Raw genomic sequence first — 16599 nt, forward strand, 5'->3', positions numbered from 1 at the left:
CATAATCTCCATATTAATTCTTCTAATTCTTCTTCACAAGGAAATGCTTTCCCGATCCTCGCTGGAAACGCAAAAACTGGAGCTCATGTCTGCCATGAGTGAACTGAAGCTGCAGCAGGCCGCCTTGGAACGCGAAAACCTGGAGCTGCGATCTAGTCTCATCAATGGAACCCCGCTGACGAACGGCAGCCTGAACGGAGGCATCCTGAACAGCAACACCCTCAACAACAACAGCATAGCAGCGAATTTGCTACGACGAACGGGACGGATGGTGACTTCCACTCCGGGCAACTCGATCAATTCGTCCCCGCTGCACCACGGTAGCCACGGCAATCTTCCACAGCAGCAACAGCCGTCGGCCACCTCACCTAGTCCTGTTACACCAAAAGTATGATCATTTCGTATCAAGACAATTACTTCGATTGCTCACTGCTTTCCCCAATTACAGACACCGCCAGCATCGTACCGGCAGCGGGTCGACCTACACTACAGCAGTCTTCCACGGCAGGCCTTTGCCACCACGCTGTCGACGGCCAGCGGGTCCAGCGGTGGAAGCGCCGGTACCGACGCCAACGCTAACCCGAAGCGCAACGTAGCTTTCGGTAATTGTCTATCGACCCTAGAATCCTTTATCAATGCAATCAACCTCGAAGCCGACGAAGCAGTGGCAGCAGCAGCTGAAGAATCTGCTTCTGGTTCCTCCCTTTCAGCCAAAACGTTGGTCACCTCCGGTGGCGAACAGCCGCAACGTCCCGTGCCGGCGAACATGTCCGCGTCCATGAGTGCCCTGACGCTGTCCGCTGCGCTTGCACAGTCCAACCTGCGAGCCTTGAAACAAACGTCCGCTTCGGCGCAGAACATCTTCTGTTCGGTCGAACCCGGGTCAACCTCCGAGGGGCAGTTGATCGATTTCGAGCAGAACCACTCGGAACGGGCCACTACGGAGCCTCCGGCAGGCGCAGCGGACAACGCCGGAAGGGCACCGGAATCCGGTCAGAAGCTTGCCGCAGCCAGTAGTCCCACACTGGACCGGGAGTTTCATCAACGGTCCAAATCCACGCCGCAACCCTTCTCCGTTTCGGCCGATGCGCTGCAGACGACACTCGTGGAGATGCGTGGATTTTCCGTGCCAAATCTAGGTTCTATGATACGACCTTCTTGTTGTTCCTCTTGAAGTTGTGCCGTTTTCGATTCCATTCGAATTGCTTGTCATTTCGCTGAGCCTTTGATTGCGCTGCGGCTGCGTTTTTTTTATAGTTTCGTTGTTTTGCTTCCTTCCGCGTCCCCACGGAAAATGACGGAGTTTCGAGCTGTCTTGTTTATTTGTTACTGTCTTGCTGTGGTTAATGTTCTAATTTTGTTTGTTTGAAATTAACACATTTGGCGCATTGGAACGTTACTTTTGATACAGGTTGTGAAATTGATTGTAAACAATCAAGTTCAGAGAAATAGATTTTTTTACTGGGTTTTAACCATTATGGTCATTCGCCCAAAGAGAAATAGATGGTAATAGCATTAGCACATTATTTTTTATTTAAATACTAAAATAGTTTCTTCAATACAGGGATTCCCTGTAATCAGAAAATAATTCCTATTAAATTACTTTCAACAAGACCGGAAACCGAATCCATAGTCTGAGGTTGGGCTACCCAATACCCCTGTAACCAAAAAGCACTTTAATTAGCCCTGCATGCTAATATAGTGCTACTAGAGCGTAAATGCCCTTTTTTAGTCGTATAATGTCCTATAGAGCTTGAGTTTCATTCGTTTATTGCTACTCCAGTATCATCAGATCAGTCGCACTTACACAAGAAACCAATCAGATGATTGCTTGGGACTAACAGACACCCTCAGTTAAATGCTGGTGATCTTCTATTTGAATGCAGCAATGGTGCCTGCCGCAGACGAATGTGTGGAAGTGAAGGAATTGATGATGCATTAAAAACTGGTCCACAACTAGACCGGATATACCCCTGCACCTACACCAGTTCATGCGGGAGGTGTAGGGGTGGTAATTTTATGGCAAAAAGGCTTTGGCTTTTAGGTTAACAGACTGCTTTTTGATATCATAAGGAAAGGCGTGCTATAATGATGGATGATGCATAGGGAAGCTGTTTCTTGTTGGTCTCAGGTTCTCGCAAATGCTATGAACGATTAGATAAGAAACATATGGGAGATTGGATTTTCAAACATTTTTAAATTTTGAATCGCCCTAATGCAGAGCTACTTGGGCACTTCCATGATTCAATTTGACATGAGAGGGGTTTCTTTGCCGAAACGTCTGAAACTTTGCAATCAAATTTGCAAATTTCAATACGACGTGGCCTAATATGCCCACAGTAGTTTTCAAAAATTGCCGATGTGAATCAAAAGTGCCAAGAATATGATCCGGCTCGAATGATAGGTTTTTATAAATCTCTTTATGGATTCCTAGTGAAATATTTGACGGTTGCTTTACGCGATCCTTGGCAGATTTACCTGTTCGGAAAATAACTAGCAGTATCCCTTGTTAATGTATGAGATCTAGCAAGATTTTTGACTATAATCAGACGTAACCTTTGGAGTCACTAAATAATTCTTCACAAGCGTATGGAGGAACCCCTATCGCCTATCAGATTCTTGATGATGGTTCTAGGAGTGTAGAGAAATTGTTGATGTTCTTAAAGACTTCTCCAGGTCATAGTTTTGCTAGAAAATGTCATGACTAAAGAATCTTCTGTTCCTTTGCACACACGTTGACTTTGCTCAAGAACAGTGCGTTTAAGTAAAGCTCAGTAGTTCCATGACAAATTAGCTTAAGAATCTCAGGTATGACTTGACGTGATCCTTGGAAAATACTATATGAGGAGATAAGCGGAATTCTGTCACAATGTTTTTATGGTTTTCCTATTCATTTCTTGGTAGATTTCTAGTAACAGCAACTTAACAGACTTAACAGAGATCCTTAAATGGGTGTTTCACGATGGACTCCAGTGAAATCTTTGGCAGATCCATGAAAATGTGTTTTACAAATTATTTGCATGATTTTAAATTTTTAGGATTTTTCAACCGGAGGGTCGTGGAAACTTGTGGTTCTGTACATTTTTTTGCAATAATATTCATATCGAATTTTAAAAGCTTAATTAAGCCTTTTAATTGCCAAATGTACCCTTTTCTCCACGCCTGATAGGACTCCAAGATGTAACGTTTCCATTTAATTAAAATCATTTCAAATTATCGGTTGAAATGAAAATTAATAATAATATTTTACAATTGTTCCATTTTTTTCCTGAACTATACGGGTACATGAAATTTTCTGTCAATTTAGCAAGATATTTTTTAATATTCTTTTTGATCTATTGTCACAGCTGAACAGAGCAACTAAGAGCTTTATTTACACGATTGACATATTTTTTAGACGATTACTTATTCAATAAAACAAACCTGAAGTGTGCAGATGCATTGGTTTCAAAGTTATCAATGTTCAAATTTAACAAATTAAGTTCGTAACAGTCCTTATTTGTGAATAAGTATAATTTTCCTTGATTGATGAACAAATAAACTTGTTCCATAAAATAGTATTAATAACTAAGCTAAAACTGTTTTAAACCCTTATAGTTTTCTAATGTATTTTGATTTGATATTACATTTATTCTCAAATTCTCTTCCCTTTTCACATCATTGGAGAAAATATTTCAAATCTATCAGCAAGATGTTTGATGCAATTCAAGTATTATATTTACAGCAGTGATTATTTAAAATGTTAGTAAACATTCTTTATTCTGATAACATTTGCTAGAATTCGTGATGATTTATTAAGTCATTTGTGGACGCTGTTTTAGCAAAATTCTTGAAATATCCAAAGCAGCTTACATAGGTGATGCTTGGTGGACAGCTAACTTGTCCGTGGAAAATTTCTTGACAAGAACTTCGTAGATTCTGAGGATTTTCTTGGGAATACCGGATAATGTCTTTCAAGCAATGGTAAACCTTTTATGATTCTCTAGGAAATCTTCATCGCTCTTGTGAATACTTATTACCTAACTCCTATGAATATCTTTAAAAAATTAATAACGGTTGTTGAAATCGTTTCAATCGTTTTTGTTGAGTTTTGGTTAAATTGTTTTCTAGAACTTCGATATCTAATTCTTGAAGAGATGTTTCGTTGACTCCTGGCTAGACTTTTATTAGGCTTAGAGATTTCCAGATCTTCTTCTTCTTTCTGGCATTACGTCTCCACTGGGACAGAGCCTGCTTCTCAGCTTAGTGCTCTTATGAGCACTTCCACAGTTATTAGCTGAGAGCTGCCAATGATAATTTTTGCATGCGTATATCGTATGACAGGTACGAAGATACTCTATGCCCTGGGAAGTTGAGAAAATTTCCAACCCGAAAAGATCCTCGATCGGTGGGATTTGAATCCACGACCCTCAGCTTGGTCTTGCTGAATAGCTGCGCGTTTACCGCTACGGCTATCTGGGCCCCTCTAATTTCCAGATTTCCAGATATTCAGTGCCAAAAAGACCTAAAGGTTGAATTTTATCGCGTTTCCGTCTTTCCGTGAATAGAACAATTCATGTCTAATTCGAGTTAATCGAAAGGCCATACTGGCGACAACCTGCAGAGCGCTTAGCATCTGGTCGAATATGGTGCTTATGCACTTACCAACTATCGAAGCTAAATAATCGTCGGCAAATCCATAAGTTGGAAAACCGCAATTATTGAGAATCCTCAATAGCGTATCTGCCACGACATTCCACAAAAGTGGTGATCAGACTCCCCCTTGGGGGCATCCGCAAACACGCAATTTTTTGAATCGCAGCTTGACGCAATACCGAGAAGAGATGTCGGTTTGTGAGCATTTTATAAATCCAATTAGTAATCAGTGTAGGCAGCCCATGGTTTCGTGCAGTTTCCGATGAAAAAAAAAAATGAAACGAAAACCCGAATGTAGTACTACACCATTTAATTCCACTAGAGTTTGTATCCTTTGACAGATACGCGTATTTCGACCTCACTGTAAGGCCGTCTTCTGTTTCGTTTCTAGTATACGACTCGACACTGAAGACGGCCTTACAGTTTAGATCGTAAAACGCGTATCTGTCAAAGGATGCAAACTCCAGCGGAATCAATCGGTATAGTACTTAATTCGGTTTTTCATTTACTCATAGGTATTCCACTAAACAGCTAGAAGATTTTTTATTCCAATGTAGGATCGAAAGACACATTATGGAAAGCCCTCTCAATAGCCAAGAAGACACCCAAGCAGGATTGCTTCTGAGCGAATGCTTTCTCAATATCGATATATCGCATCGATTTTGTTCGCGTTTGTCTGTGTCTTTCAAACCTATTCGAATTCTGAAGGCCAAGGTTATTTTCTCAGTCCAGAGTATCCTTGTTCTTGCCATACGGCATTAAAACAAAAAATGGTCAATATGCACAGTATGCTAGTTGTGTGAAGAACTTAGCTGAAAAGCAGTAGAAGGGAGGCACCAATAAAAGAAGAAGAAACTCAAGCATGATCTGTGGTTTCTTGATGTTTTGAAATTTAGTTCACTATCACGAATTCATGAGACTCATAAGCAACCTAACTGGTCCAGTTGGTATATAGTTCTTCTGATTACATGCTTAATCAGTTAACTGTTAAAAAATTGCTTTTATATCCTGCAAATAAAGAGTAAAATAATATTTTAATCAGTCCACAGTCCACAGAAGTTTATATCTCTTCTGCGCCTACGGCAGCCAGTATTTATAGCGCAAAAAGCATTTAGGTACAAACAAGTAAATGGTACCAGAATCATAAAGTAGAATAAAGAATACCGCTCGAGTAAGGTAGACATAACAATTGCATAAGCAGGACGGATCCCAAAAATAAGTTCCGTAATTTGTTGATTTCTCGCGAAACATTACTAAAGGACCTATGTACATATGAGAGGCTCTCTTTGTTTTCTTTCTCTTTGATCAATAACTGAGTCACATTAACCTCTTCTGTTGCATTTTTTTGTTTGATACGCTAGTTAAGACGGATTCCATGTCAAATCGGTCAGTCACAGAACTCGACCATCTTCGATTTGGATTAAATTTTGCACATGCTTTTGGTATGGTAGAATAAGTGTTTTCCATAGAAAAATTGATCATTTTGACTCAAGCGTAACTTTTGAAAATGGCCTATAAATGTTTGCATGCAACTTATTTGAAAAATTCTAACTCCGAAACTGTTGATTTTAGAGAAAAATGTTCTATGAAGAAGTTGTAGTGAACCGTTTGGACTATAAGAAAAAAATATACACTGGAAAAATATTTCATTTATTTTCATACAAAATTCAAATATTAAACTTAAATTTTAAATTACACAAAAACCCCATTTTTAATATTTTTTAAATTTTCACCATATAATCTTGATAGTAAAAACAGGTTTGGGACAAAGTTTCATGATGGAGAAATTTTTAATAAAAAAGTTTTTCTAGGAACAACTTTTGGACGATTTTCAAAATTTTGATTTTTTGTCATAATAAATACGTTCTGATGATACAGTAAGCATCTTGAAATGATTCTAAGCCATAATGATTATTGAAATAATTTCTCTAGAAGTAGCCATTTTCGAATTATTTCGAGTTTAATGCAAAAAATACTGTTTAAATATTAAAATAGGCCATTTTCATTAGTTATTCGCGTTTATCCATTAATAATAATTCATTTTCGAGAGTAAAGACCATATTTCTTTACATTTACTTATTTTCCTTGATGGAGAATCACGAATAACTAATGAAAATGGCCTATTTTAATATTTAAATAATATATTTTGCATTAAACTCGATATAATTCACAAATGGCTACTTCTATAGAAATTATTCATATAATCATTATGGCTTAGAATCATTTCAAGTTGCTTACTGTATCATCAGAACGTATTTATTTTGACAAAATATCAAAATTTTGAAAATCGTCCAAAAGTTGTTCTTAGAAAAACTTTTTTATTAAAAATTTCTCCATCATGAAACTTTGTCCCAAAACTCTTTTTACTATCAAGATTATATGGTGAAAATTTAAAAAATATTTAAAATGGGGTTTTTGTGTAATTTAAAATTTAAGTTTTATTTTTGAATTTTTTATTAAAATTAATAAAATATTTTTTCAGTGTATATTTTTTTCTTATAGTCCAAACGGTTCACTACAACTTCTTCATAGAACATTTTTCTCTAAAATCAACAGTTTCGGAGTTAGAATTTTTCAAATAAGTTGCATGCAAAAATGCATAGGCCATTTTCAAAAGTTCCACTTGAGTCAAAATGATCAATTTTTCTATGGAAAACACTTATTCTACCATACCAAAAGCATGTGCAAAATTTAATCCAAATCGAAGACTATCGAGCACGAATTTTATTTTTTTCGACTCATTCTGCATGGAATTCGTCTTAAGGAAATTGCCTTTCGATCTGTAGTGAAAAACTCCTTAAAAGCTTTAGTATTCCACTGTTATAATCGAAAGAGAACGAGAGAGGAGAGAATATCTCATTTGTACATAGGTCCTTTAGTAATGTTTCGCGAGATTTCAACGAATGTTATAAGATATCCAATAACTTTCTGAAGGTATCAAAATGTACATACGTTATCGCTTCAGATTATTTTCTACGCAGATTATGTTTAAAACAGTCATAATGTTGAGCTGAGCAGCAGAGCTGAGAAGCCTTTGTGAACCTTATGAAAAATCTCTTTTTACATACGATTAACCTTTTGAAATTTCCTATGAACAATAACGAACGTCTTTTTTTTGGAACCTCTGATAACTTATGAGAACCATAATGTTCAGAAATTGGGGACATTTAGAACCTAATGAAGGTCTTTGGGCATTTTGGATGTCCCTCGATAACCTCTTTCAACCAATTTGAAAACCCCTGAGTGCTCTTTGGTACAACTGCAGTCTTTCAGGTTACTTGAAATCATTGAAATCTTACGAAAACTCATGAAAAAAAAAACAACAGAAAACCCCTTGCTTATATTTGTTTATCCATCTATTCGGTCTTCTGAGCATATATTGCTGTGAAAAAATAATTGATCATTGATCACGGTTGTCTTCCTGTAAATATATAGATGAAGATATTATTGTTCAACTCCAGGCTAAAAACGCATTGAAATATATCGAGAATTTGTTTGTGATCCTATATTTCAGGAACTTCTGAGAACTTATATCGAGTTCGTGTTTGTGGGTTTAGGCCTAAATAAAATTATTTAGGTAAAAACTCTATATTACTGCTACTATCATTTTGTGCTCCATGAAATTACCTTATTCAACGAACTGATTGAACTTTTAAACTACGCAACTGATGATTTCTTGCTTTAGCTCCTGAATAGCAGTTTCAGTGTAGAAACTCGTACCACATATGTTAGTCAGCAAGAACATTACTGATTTAATTGTGAAAAAATAAGGCCACCCTAAAAAACATTTAATATTTCACATTGATCATTTCTTTTAATGAATCAAAAGTAACGATCCGCAAAATTAACACTTCAAATTTGCTCAAACCGACTGACTCATTCAAATAATCCACAGTTGTTCTTCCCAGTTGCTCTCAGTAACTCTTGGCGTAATCCTTCGCTGACCTAAAACTCCCCGACATCATCGATCAGCGCCAAGGCCCGGATATTTCACAACGTCCCCAGTCCTCATTTATCAACGGATTCCAATCGATCCGTTTCTGTGTCTTTAACATTCCCAATTGCCCAACGTAACCTTGTCTAGCAGTTGTGAATGTATCGAAACAATAACCCAGCATCTCCGCAACCATAAATCTAATACAACTGCAAGTTGAAGTTCGTTGCTTCAATCGTCTCTGTAAAGTTATCTCGCTGACTCGTTGATCAGCGTTATGAGATACGAATCAACCCATGACTAATGCAAAGCAGAATATTTAATAACCTATTTATACATATAATAAACGTTAAGATAAATCATTGTACAAACCACTCCTAATCAAATTTGTATTCCCCCTGCGCAGCCGATTCGGAAACCCTGTCGAGTGATCGCCTGGACGGTCAAGCTAGTCAGCGAAGCTACACCCCGCAGCCATCGCCGTCGCCCTCGATGAGCCACAAGAACCTGAAAGGCCTGCGGAACATCTTCGGTAAGATCAAGCGAAGCAACAGCGGTACACTGGAGGATGTGGATCCGGGAGAGTTCAAACGCGGTGGAGTAAGAGCCACAGCCGGAGCCAGGCTGGGGTGGAGTTCGGAGTTCCGAAGGCCGGATAAACCGCTCAAAGAGTGGGATCTGGATTCGCTGTGCCAATGGTTCGATCACTTGGGGCTGGGAATGTACGAGGAGGACCTGAGGCGATGGTTGAAGACGGGTGGAGCGGCCGAGTTGATAAGGGCATCACCGATTGATATTGAGAAGGAGTTGAACCTTAAGAGTCCGCTGCACCGAAAGAAAATTGTGTTGGCGATCGCTGATTTGTCGGAGAGCGTAGAAGGGGACATGTTGTTGAAGAGCGCTGGGAAACTTGATACTCCTTGGGTAAGTTACAAGAATATAACTAATTCAGCAGAAGTTCATAACTTCTCTTTTTGATAGATAATTCGATGGTTAGAGGACGTGGGACTGCCACAGTACAAGGATAGCTTTATGGCCGCCCGAATGGATGGGCGCATGCTGCACAAACTTACCATGGATGATCTAGTCAGTTTGCATGTGTCTTCCTGTGTGCATGTCGCCAGCTTAAGGCGAGGTATTCAGTTGATGAGGGAACAAAAATGGAATCCAGATTGTTTGATTCGACGGTCGATGAGTGACGAAAACAACGGTACCAAAGAAGACGTTCGATTATGGACCTGCTACCGGGTGATGGAATGGCTCCGAGCGGTTGACCTGTCCGAGTACTCACCGAACCTGCGTGGAGCAGGAGTTCACGGTGCCCTGATGATGTACGAGGTTAAGTTTACCGCCGAATTGTTGGCCGAGTTGCTAAGTATCCCGCCAAGTAAAACGCTACTCCGAAGGCATTTAGCGACGCATTTCAAAGAGTTGTTAGGACGGGATGTTATTCAAGCCAAACGCGATGCGGAGAATACGCTGGGCTTCCAACCGCTGACTTTGGCTGCCAAAATTAAGGTAAGTTGGATTTCACAGACATTAAAAAAAAGTTTAACATTTCATTTGTTCTTACAGACGCCAAAGAAGTCGCAGTTCTCGCTCAAGCGCAAGAAGAGCTCCAAGGGTGGGGACGAATGGAGCGACTACGTGTGCCCGATGGGTGACTCAGGTCAGGAACATCTGCCCAATTCGCAACCGCCATCATCATCGCATCAATCACTATCCACTGCATCCTCTTCCTCTTCCTCGGTCGGGGCTGCAGCCGCCAGTACTGCCACCGGCAATGTTACTACTACTAGTACTACCACTACCAGTGCCACCAGCAACTACCAACAGCAGCACCATCAGCATAATAGCCACAACTCACACCAAGCTTCTCCCTACCGTGCTAATACTAATCTTGTCACTAGCAATGCAAGCGCCGCTGTAAGTTGTCAATTAATACCTGTGTCTAACCCTGCGTTTGATGAATGTTAGCGTTAATTGTGTATCAAGTAATGTAGAGGGTGATATACGTCGGAGAAACACATTGAATTTTCCTGAGCATGCATGTAATACTACTGAGTAATGCATAGGCCATTAAAATATCAGATATTAGTCACCAACAAATGCTAATAAAACGTTGTGTAACGAAATTAACGAGGAAGTTACATTCATGCTTTTGACAACGAAGAAACATCGTCTCAGTATGTCGTAATATGGAACATCCTGTTATGGAGGGTTAACTGTACCTATATCTAATGAGCCTTTGCCATTTGGAAGAGGAAGTGATGAAGGTTAGAATCATATTATCCATCAAAAAATAATTCAATTCTGATCCAAAGTATAGCCAAGTGTTTCAAATCTAATTCATATTCTAGTGATTCAGATATGATTTACTACATATTTAAGTGTTTCAAGTGTGATTCATTTTATGTTCAAATGATTCAGGATTGATTCACTTCATACTCAATTGGCTCGTGTTTGATTTGCTCTATATTCAAGTGAATCATGTTGAATTCACTGCATATTCACCTGATTCAAGTATGAATTACTAGACATTCAAGTAGTTCAGGTTTGATTCACCTAAAACTTAAATCATTCAGCTTTATTTCACTGCATCTTTCTGTTATTCCGGTATGATTCACTGCATGTTCTACGGTACTTCTGTTTGGGTAAAATTTCAAAAAAAAATCGTAGGGCCCGTTTTGAAATTACGCCTTTTTGGTTGTATAAGTTCACAAATTCAAAGAAAATCTGAGACATTTAAACGGGTTTTCGTTGGCCGTGATTATCAGACGAAATATATCATTAAAATTTGCTTCAAAGTTAGTTTATATAGTTATTCGTTACTTCTGGGCAGAGTTTTGGAAGAAATTACCAAAATGTTACGCTACGCCCTTTTGGAGATGTAACCATTAAATATATTAATTTATATAGATTTATGCATTATAATACTGTTAAGCATGCTCAAATGGATTCAATGCCACATTGCACTTACATGTCATAATAGCTTTTCACAATAAACTGATTTTTCATAGGTCCAAGCGCTATAAGGCGTTGCGGAGCCAATTTCATCATGTAACCAACTTAGTTTATGCTGCACAATATTCTGGACAGTTTGGTGAGCCCATGAGCTCAGAGTCAAATTATTTTACATGCAACTCATTGGTACATGTATATCAAAACACAAGTATACGCCAAAGAGGCTTGAGTTGTCTGTTATAGGTAACAATCCGTCATACTTGGTTAAGTTTTTCAGTGTAAGAAGTTTATGAAATAAGCCTGATTCGCTGCTGGTAAGTAATTTCTCGGCCTATCTTGATGCATGGGAAATTTCTGCAAGGAATCGATCAAGAATGCGCATTTTTCTGATCGCAGTACACAGTTGAAAAGAACTGTCAGTTCAAATGGGAGTTGCTGTAGATAATTTCTGCAAGGAATCGGCGAGAAATTTCTTTGGCGATTCCTTTTCAGTAGCAAATTAGGCTATAAAATGAAATTAACGACGTAGTAAGCAGTGTTATAAAATGGAAGAAAATAATGCAATCTGTAGAACATCCGTTATTGTTTTGTTCAATTGAATTCAAAATCGTAGCACTAACAGAGCTTAGTTGAAAAATTTCTGTGGCTTCCAAAGTACGGCTTTTTTACTTTTCTTCGCTGGTTATAGCAGCTAGTGTGTTCAATTTTACAGGCAAATAAAATGAAATCTCACAGAGAAATCTTCAGTTTGTATATGATTCAATCCAAGTTATGGTAGACAGAGCAGCAGGTAACTAACAGGGCCACAAAACAATTAACTATTTTTCGGCAACCAAAACTGGAAGCTACACAGAATCTATAAACAACTCTGTATTTACCATATTTCATATATCTTTCAAAATTATACCCTTTAACCCCGAATTCGACTACCACGAATGCTATAAACCTGAAGACCATCACCTCGAGTTCCTAGTTCCTACCCTGAATTGCATTATCATGGGGCAATGTAATTTAAGGTAATCATACAACTAATTTATTCGGCTATCTCAGTCTTAATGTTCTACACGATTTTATTTAATTCTGCCCGACGTTTCGGCCACGGTTTTTGGCCTTTTTCAAGGGTGTGGACAAACTAGGACAAGACGATAGACAATTTTACCCTTGTAAAAGGTTAAAATCCGTGGCCTAAACGTCGGGCAGAATTAAATAAAATCGTTTAGAACATTAAGACTGAGATAGCCGAATAAATTAGTAACATCAAGTACCAGTCGACCCTTTCAAGGTAATTATACATTCGGGCGACATGTAAGCATTCGGCGTACAGGTACGTTCAGGGTGATGGCATTCGGGAAATAAAATTCGGGGTTATGGGGTAAAATCTTCTTAAAAGAGTTTGGATATGAGTATTGATTTTTAACGGAGACATGCAAAATAATAACGGATATTTCTCACTTTTTTAAGCGCATTTAAAATATTGAGGGTTCCTCGTCACGAGTTAGCTGGAGAATGGGTTGATGGATTTACACAATTCTTTCACTATTGTATTCATCAAGTATGGGAAGCTCACAAGTAAATAGTTTGGAAAATAGTGCATTACTCAGCAATTGAAGTTAATATTTTGGGGCAGTACCAAAATTTGCCGGAACCGGAATTATAAATAATAATAATACAAAATTGGCTCCGTAAGGCCTTGTAGCACTTGATCCCATGGACAATCAGTTAATTGTGAAAATATTTTACGGCATGTAACTGAAATGTGTTAGGACATGCTTAACTGTATTAGAATGCATAAGTAATCTAACTCAAAATTTCGTCGATCTTCTCATTTAAAACTTCGCGTAGAAGTTACAAATCACCAAATAAACAAACTTGTAAGGTTCAGTGGGGGAAGTGTATCAGTGGGGTAAGTGAATCATTTGTTCATAATAAGCATAAATACATGAATATGTTGAATGTTTTCGCACCACAGCTTCGTTTTAGGTTATATCACAGTCAAACAGACGTCACACTCTCATCATTGTCCATCGACCACCTTTTTAACGGTCGATTCAAAAATATGGTAGGTGGCCAATCCGCCACCCGCAGCGCTCGCATCGTTGGCCCGTCGGCCAAATACACTAATTCTAGCATTGGGCGTACATGTCCTCGTGACTATGATTTGGATCGAGATTTGTTATAAGCGTTACGTCTGTTTGTCTGTGGTTATATTCTTACGTCCACACTGATACTATTGCAAAACTGGTAATACACGTACACTAACACAAGCAGACTTGATAGCTGTAAAAATAAATTAATTTCAAAATTGTTTTCTATCAATCAAAATTCCATTGTAACTCTGTCTCTGTCATTGTAACTCTGTGAGCATTTCAGTTCTTATTGAGTGAATCACAATGAAAAATATGTGATTATTATAAATAAATACAGATATATTGGACATGGTACACTTCCCCCTACTTTTTAATGGGGTGGGGTAAGTGGATCAAACATTATTATCGCATATAAGCAGACTGTTCATGCGAATTTGAATAAGTTTGAATATCCTCAAATGTTGTTTTCCTTCAACTTTTGTCATTCCTAGCTTAAATTTGTCGAAGTGCCATAGGAAATTTGAATTAATTCACTTTAAAGTATTATAAATGTTTCTGGTATAAAAAAAAAATCTATAAAAGAATGAATATTGTAACATTCGAACTGAATTTTTCGTGGTTTATCTAAACTGAATTACGAAAGACCAAATAAACAAATTTTTCAATTGAAAGCAGATTATTGTACCTTATTTGACCATGTAAATTGTTCTAGACAGATGATTCAATTATATTCATAAATAGAATAGAAAAAATTCAGTTGGTTGAACAAAAGTAAATGTAACTAATACATTCAAACAACACTTGTTTTTCCAAAAAATCTTTGGGAATGATCCTACAATACGTCTGTATAACTTATGAGAATAAAATAGATGAATTTACTCGAAATTATTCTAGTTGCAATATTTTGACGTAATTTGTGCATGACCCCATTAAATTTAGCTGTACATAACAATGAAGTTGACTATTGATTTTTCTGTATCCACTTACCCCACGGTACCTTAATAAAATATTTATGGATCATTTCATCTTATAATCACGATAAATAAAAACCCATTTAACTAGCCCAGATTTCCATAGAGTTTTTGAACCTTTACAATCCGACGTATTCGTCTGCAGATTGTAAGAACTTCTATAGAAGGCCTACTGGGTGGCAATACAAGGTTAGCATGGCCAACAAGTACCGTAAATTCGGGTGAAATTGATCAGTAGGGTGAAATTGATCACTGTGTCACTTGATTTTATTTCTTCCTAATGGAGCACAAATATCAATGTAACCTGCAGTGAATGAACGTTGTTTGTCGTAAGTATGTCCAAATTGTGTGTTGTGAAGTTTTTTGCGTTCAAAAATGTTTATTTCTATGAAAATAATGAAAAATTTCAAAATCTTGTACGGTGCAGTGTTGACAAACATCAATTAACTTCTAGTTCTAGACAAGGATTTGGACATGGTATAATCCTGAAAGTTTGTGAGGATACTGAAGATATATCCCCGAACTAGATTTCATAACCAAAACTCGTACCATTTCGTTGATTTGGTTGAAATAATTAAATTTCTGTTATATATCAGGAAATTCCTTAGGAAATTGCATACATTTAGGCGTTTTCTGCATTATTCTTGAAATTTAAACATTCATTATTTCTATAAATATTGTCTTCTTAAGAATTTGGAAAGCATATTCGGATTCAGAGAGCTTAAATTTATTAAGTAAAGTTGTTTTGAAAACTTACAATAATGGAATTGATAAGTGATCAATTTCACCCCGAAATGAGATCTCCCGATTTTTTATTCTAGACATATTTGTTAGCACTAAAATTACATTTGTTAGAAAATTTCGGTACTTGAGTCAATGAAGCTCCCCTTCATACTTGTTTTTCTGCATTCAGTTGTTTGGCATTGTCAACATTATAGAAATCAGACAAGAAAAACCGTGAAAAGTGATCAATTTCACCCGAAATTACGGTATTGAATAAAAGATAAAGGACAGGCCTGGTGTAGTGGTTAGAACTTACGCCTCTCATGCCGAGGACCTGGAATCAAATACCATTTCCGAGATAGTCACTTATGACGTTAAGGTTGTAGTGGCGACTTCCTTCAGAAGGGAAGTAAAGCCGTTGGTCCCGAGATGCACTAGCCCAGCGTTTAAAATCTCGTTAAAAAAGAGACCATAGCACAATCGATAGTATCGTATGCGGTCTTAAAATCGATTGATAGATGGTGCTTGGGAACTTGATATTCGCAAAACTTTTGAAAGATCTGCTGCAACGTGAAGATTTAATCTGTTGTCGAGCGTCCACAAGCAAAGTCGATATGGTAACTCCAAAACCGTTGATATATGGCGAAAGATGATTTTGGAAAAGATTTTGTGATCTTAAGTTAATTCTCACATTTGTGATTACCATCTTTCTCATAAGCTGGGTTTATTGAATCATTTTCATTCTTTTGCCGAGATCCGCACAGCCGAGCGGTCAGCAACTGAATTTTAGCTGATATGTCAGTAAAATATCAAATTTGTTTAAAGCAGCACCTGAGGATGTCGCTGACATCAAACGTCACTTTTGCTGAAATGTCAGCAAACGAACTTCAACCGAGATAAGTACAGCTGAGATCGGCATTCTGATTTAAGTGTTTAGCTATACCATTTTATTGTTATGCCTTTGCGCTATTCAGGCGTTCATCGTAGCGCTGATTTCTATTCTCACGCTGATCGTAATTGGCCTAATTCTGCACGGCGTGTGAGGTGAGAAGGATCGCATAAGGTGACAATTGTTGACCGGCTTCCATTTTATTCACATTGGCCATCTCACGTCACTCGAGGTTGGAGCACTCGTCTCATCTCACCCGACTCGCAAAATAAACACAAATTCCTATAATGTACTACTCAAAAACAAGGCTGCAATAATATAATAAAATGACATCATTACAAGCCACATGCTATTTGCTCTACGTTATGTATGGACCTGTGCATGAGTTCACGAATT

General features: G+C 37.9%; 1 protein-coding gene across 12 annotated transcripts in view; it reads left to right on the top strand.

Annotated features, from left to right (window-relative positions):
- LOC5566064 (liprin-beta-2) overlaps window positions 1–16599 on the top strand; it is a 398826-nt gene that overhangs the window by 376992 nt on the left and 5235 nt on the right. For 8 of the 12 annotated variants that reach the window (XM_021855579.1, XM_021855567.1, XM_021855568.1 and 5 more), the window contains 6 exons: window positions 41–388; window positions 449–602; window positions 711–1139; window positions 8976–9493; window positions 9551–10087; window positions 10145–10495. In XM_021855579.1, coding sequence (XP_021711271.1) covers window positions 41–388; window positions 449–602; window positions 711–1139; window positions 8976–9493; window positions 9551–10087; window positions 10145–10495 — 2337 coding nt within the window. The remainder of the gene's footprint in view (window positions 1–40; window positions 389–448; window positions 603–710; window positions 1140–8975; window positions 9494–9550; window positions 10088–10144; window positions 10496–16599) is intronic. The other 4 variants (XM_021855577.1, XM_021855574.1, XM_021855576.1 and 1 more) reach the window with 2 other exon arrangements.

This window comes from Aedes aegypti, chromosome 3 (genome assembly GCF_002204515.2).
Source record: "Aedes aegypti strain LVP_AGWG chromosome 3, AaegL5.0 Primary Assembly, whole genome shotgun sequence".
NCBI lineage: Eukaryota > Metazoa > Arthropoda > Insecta > Diptera > Culicidae > Aedes > Aedes aegypti.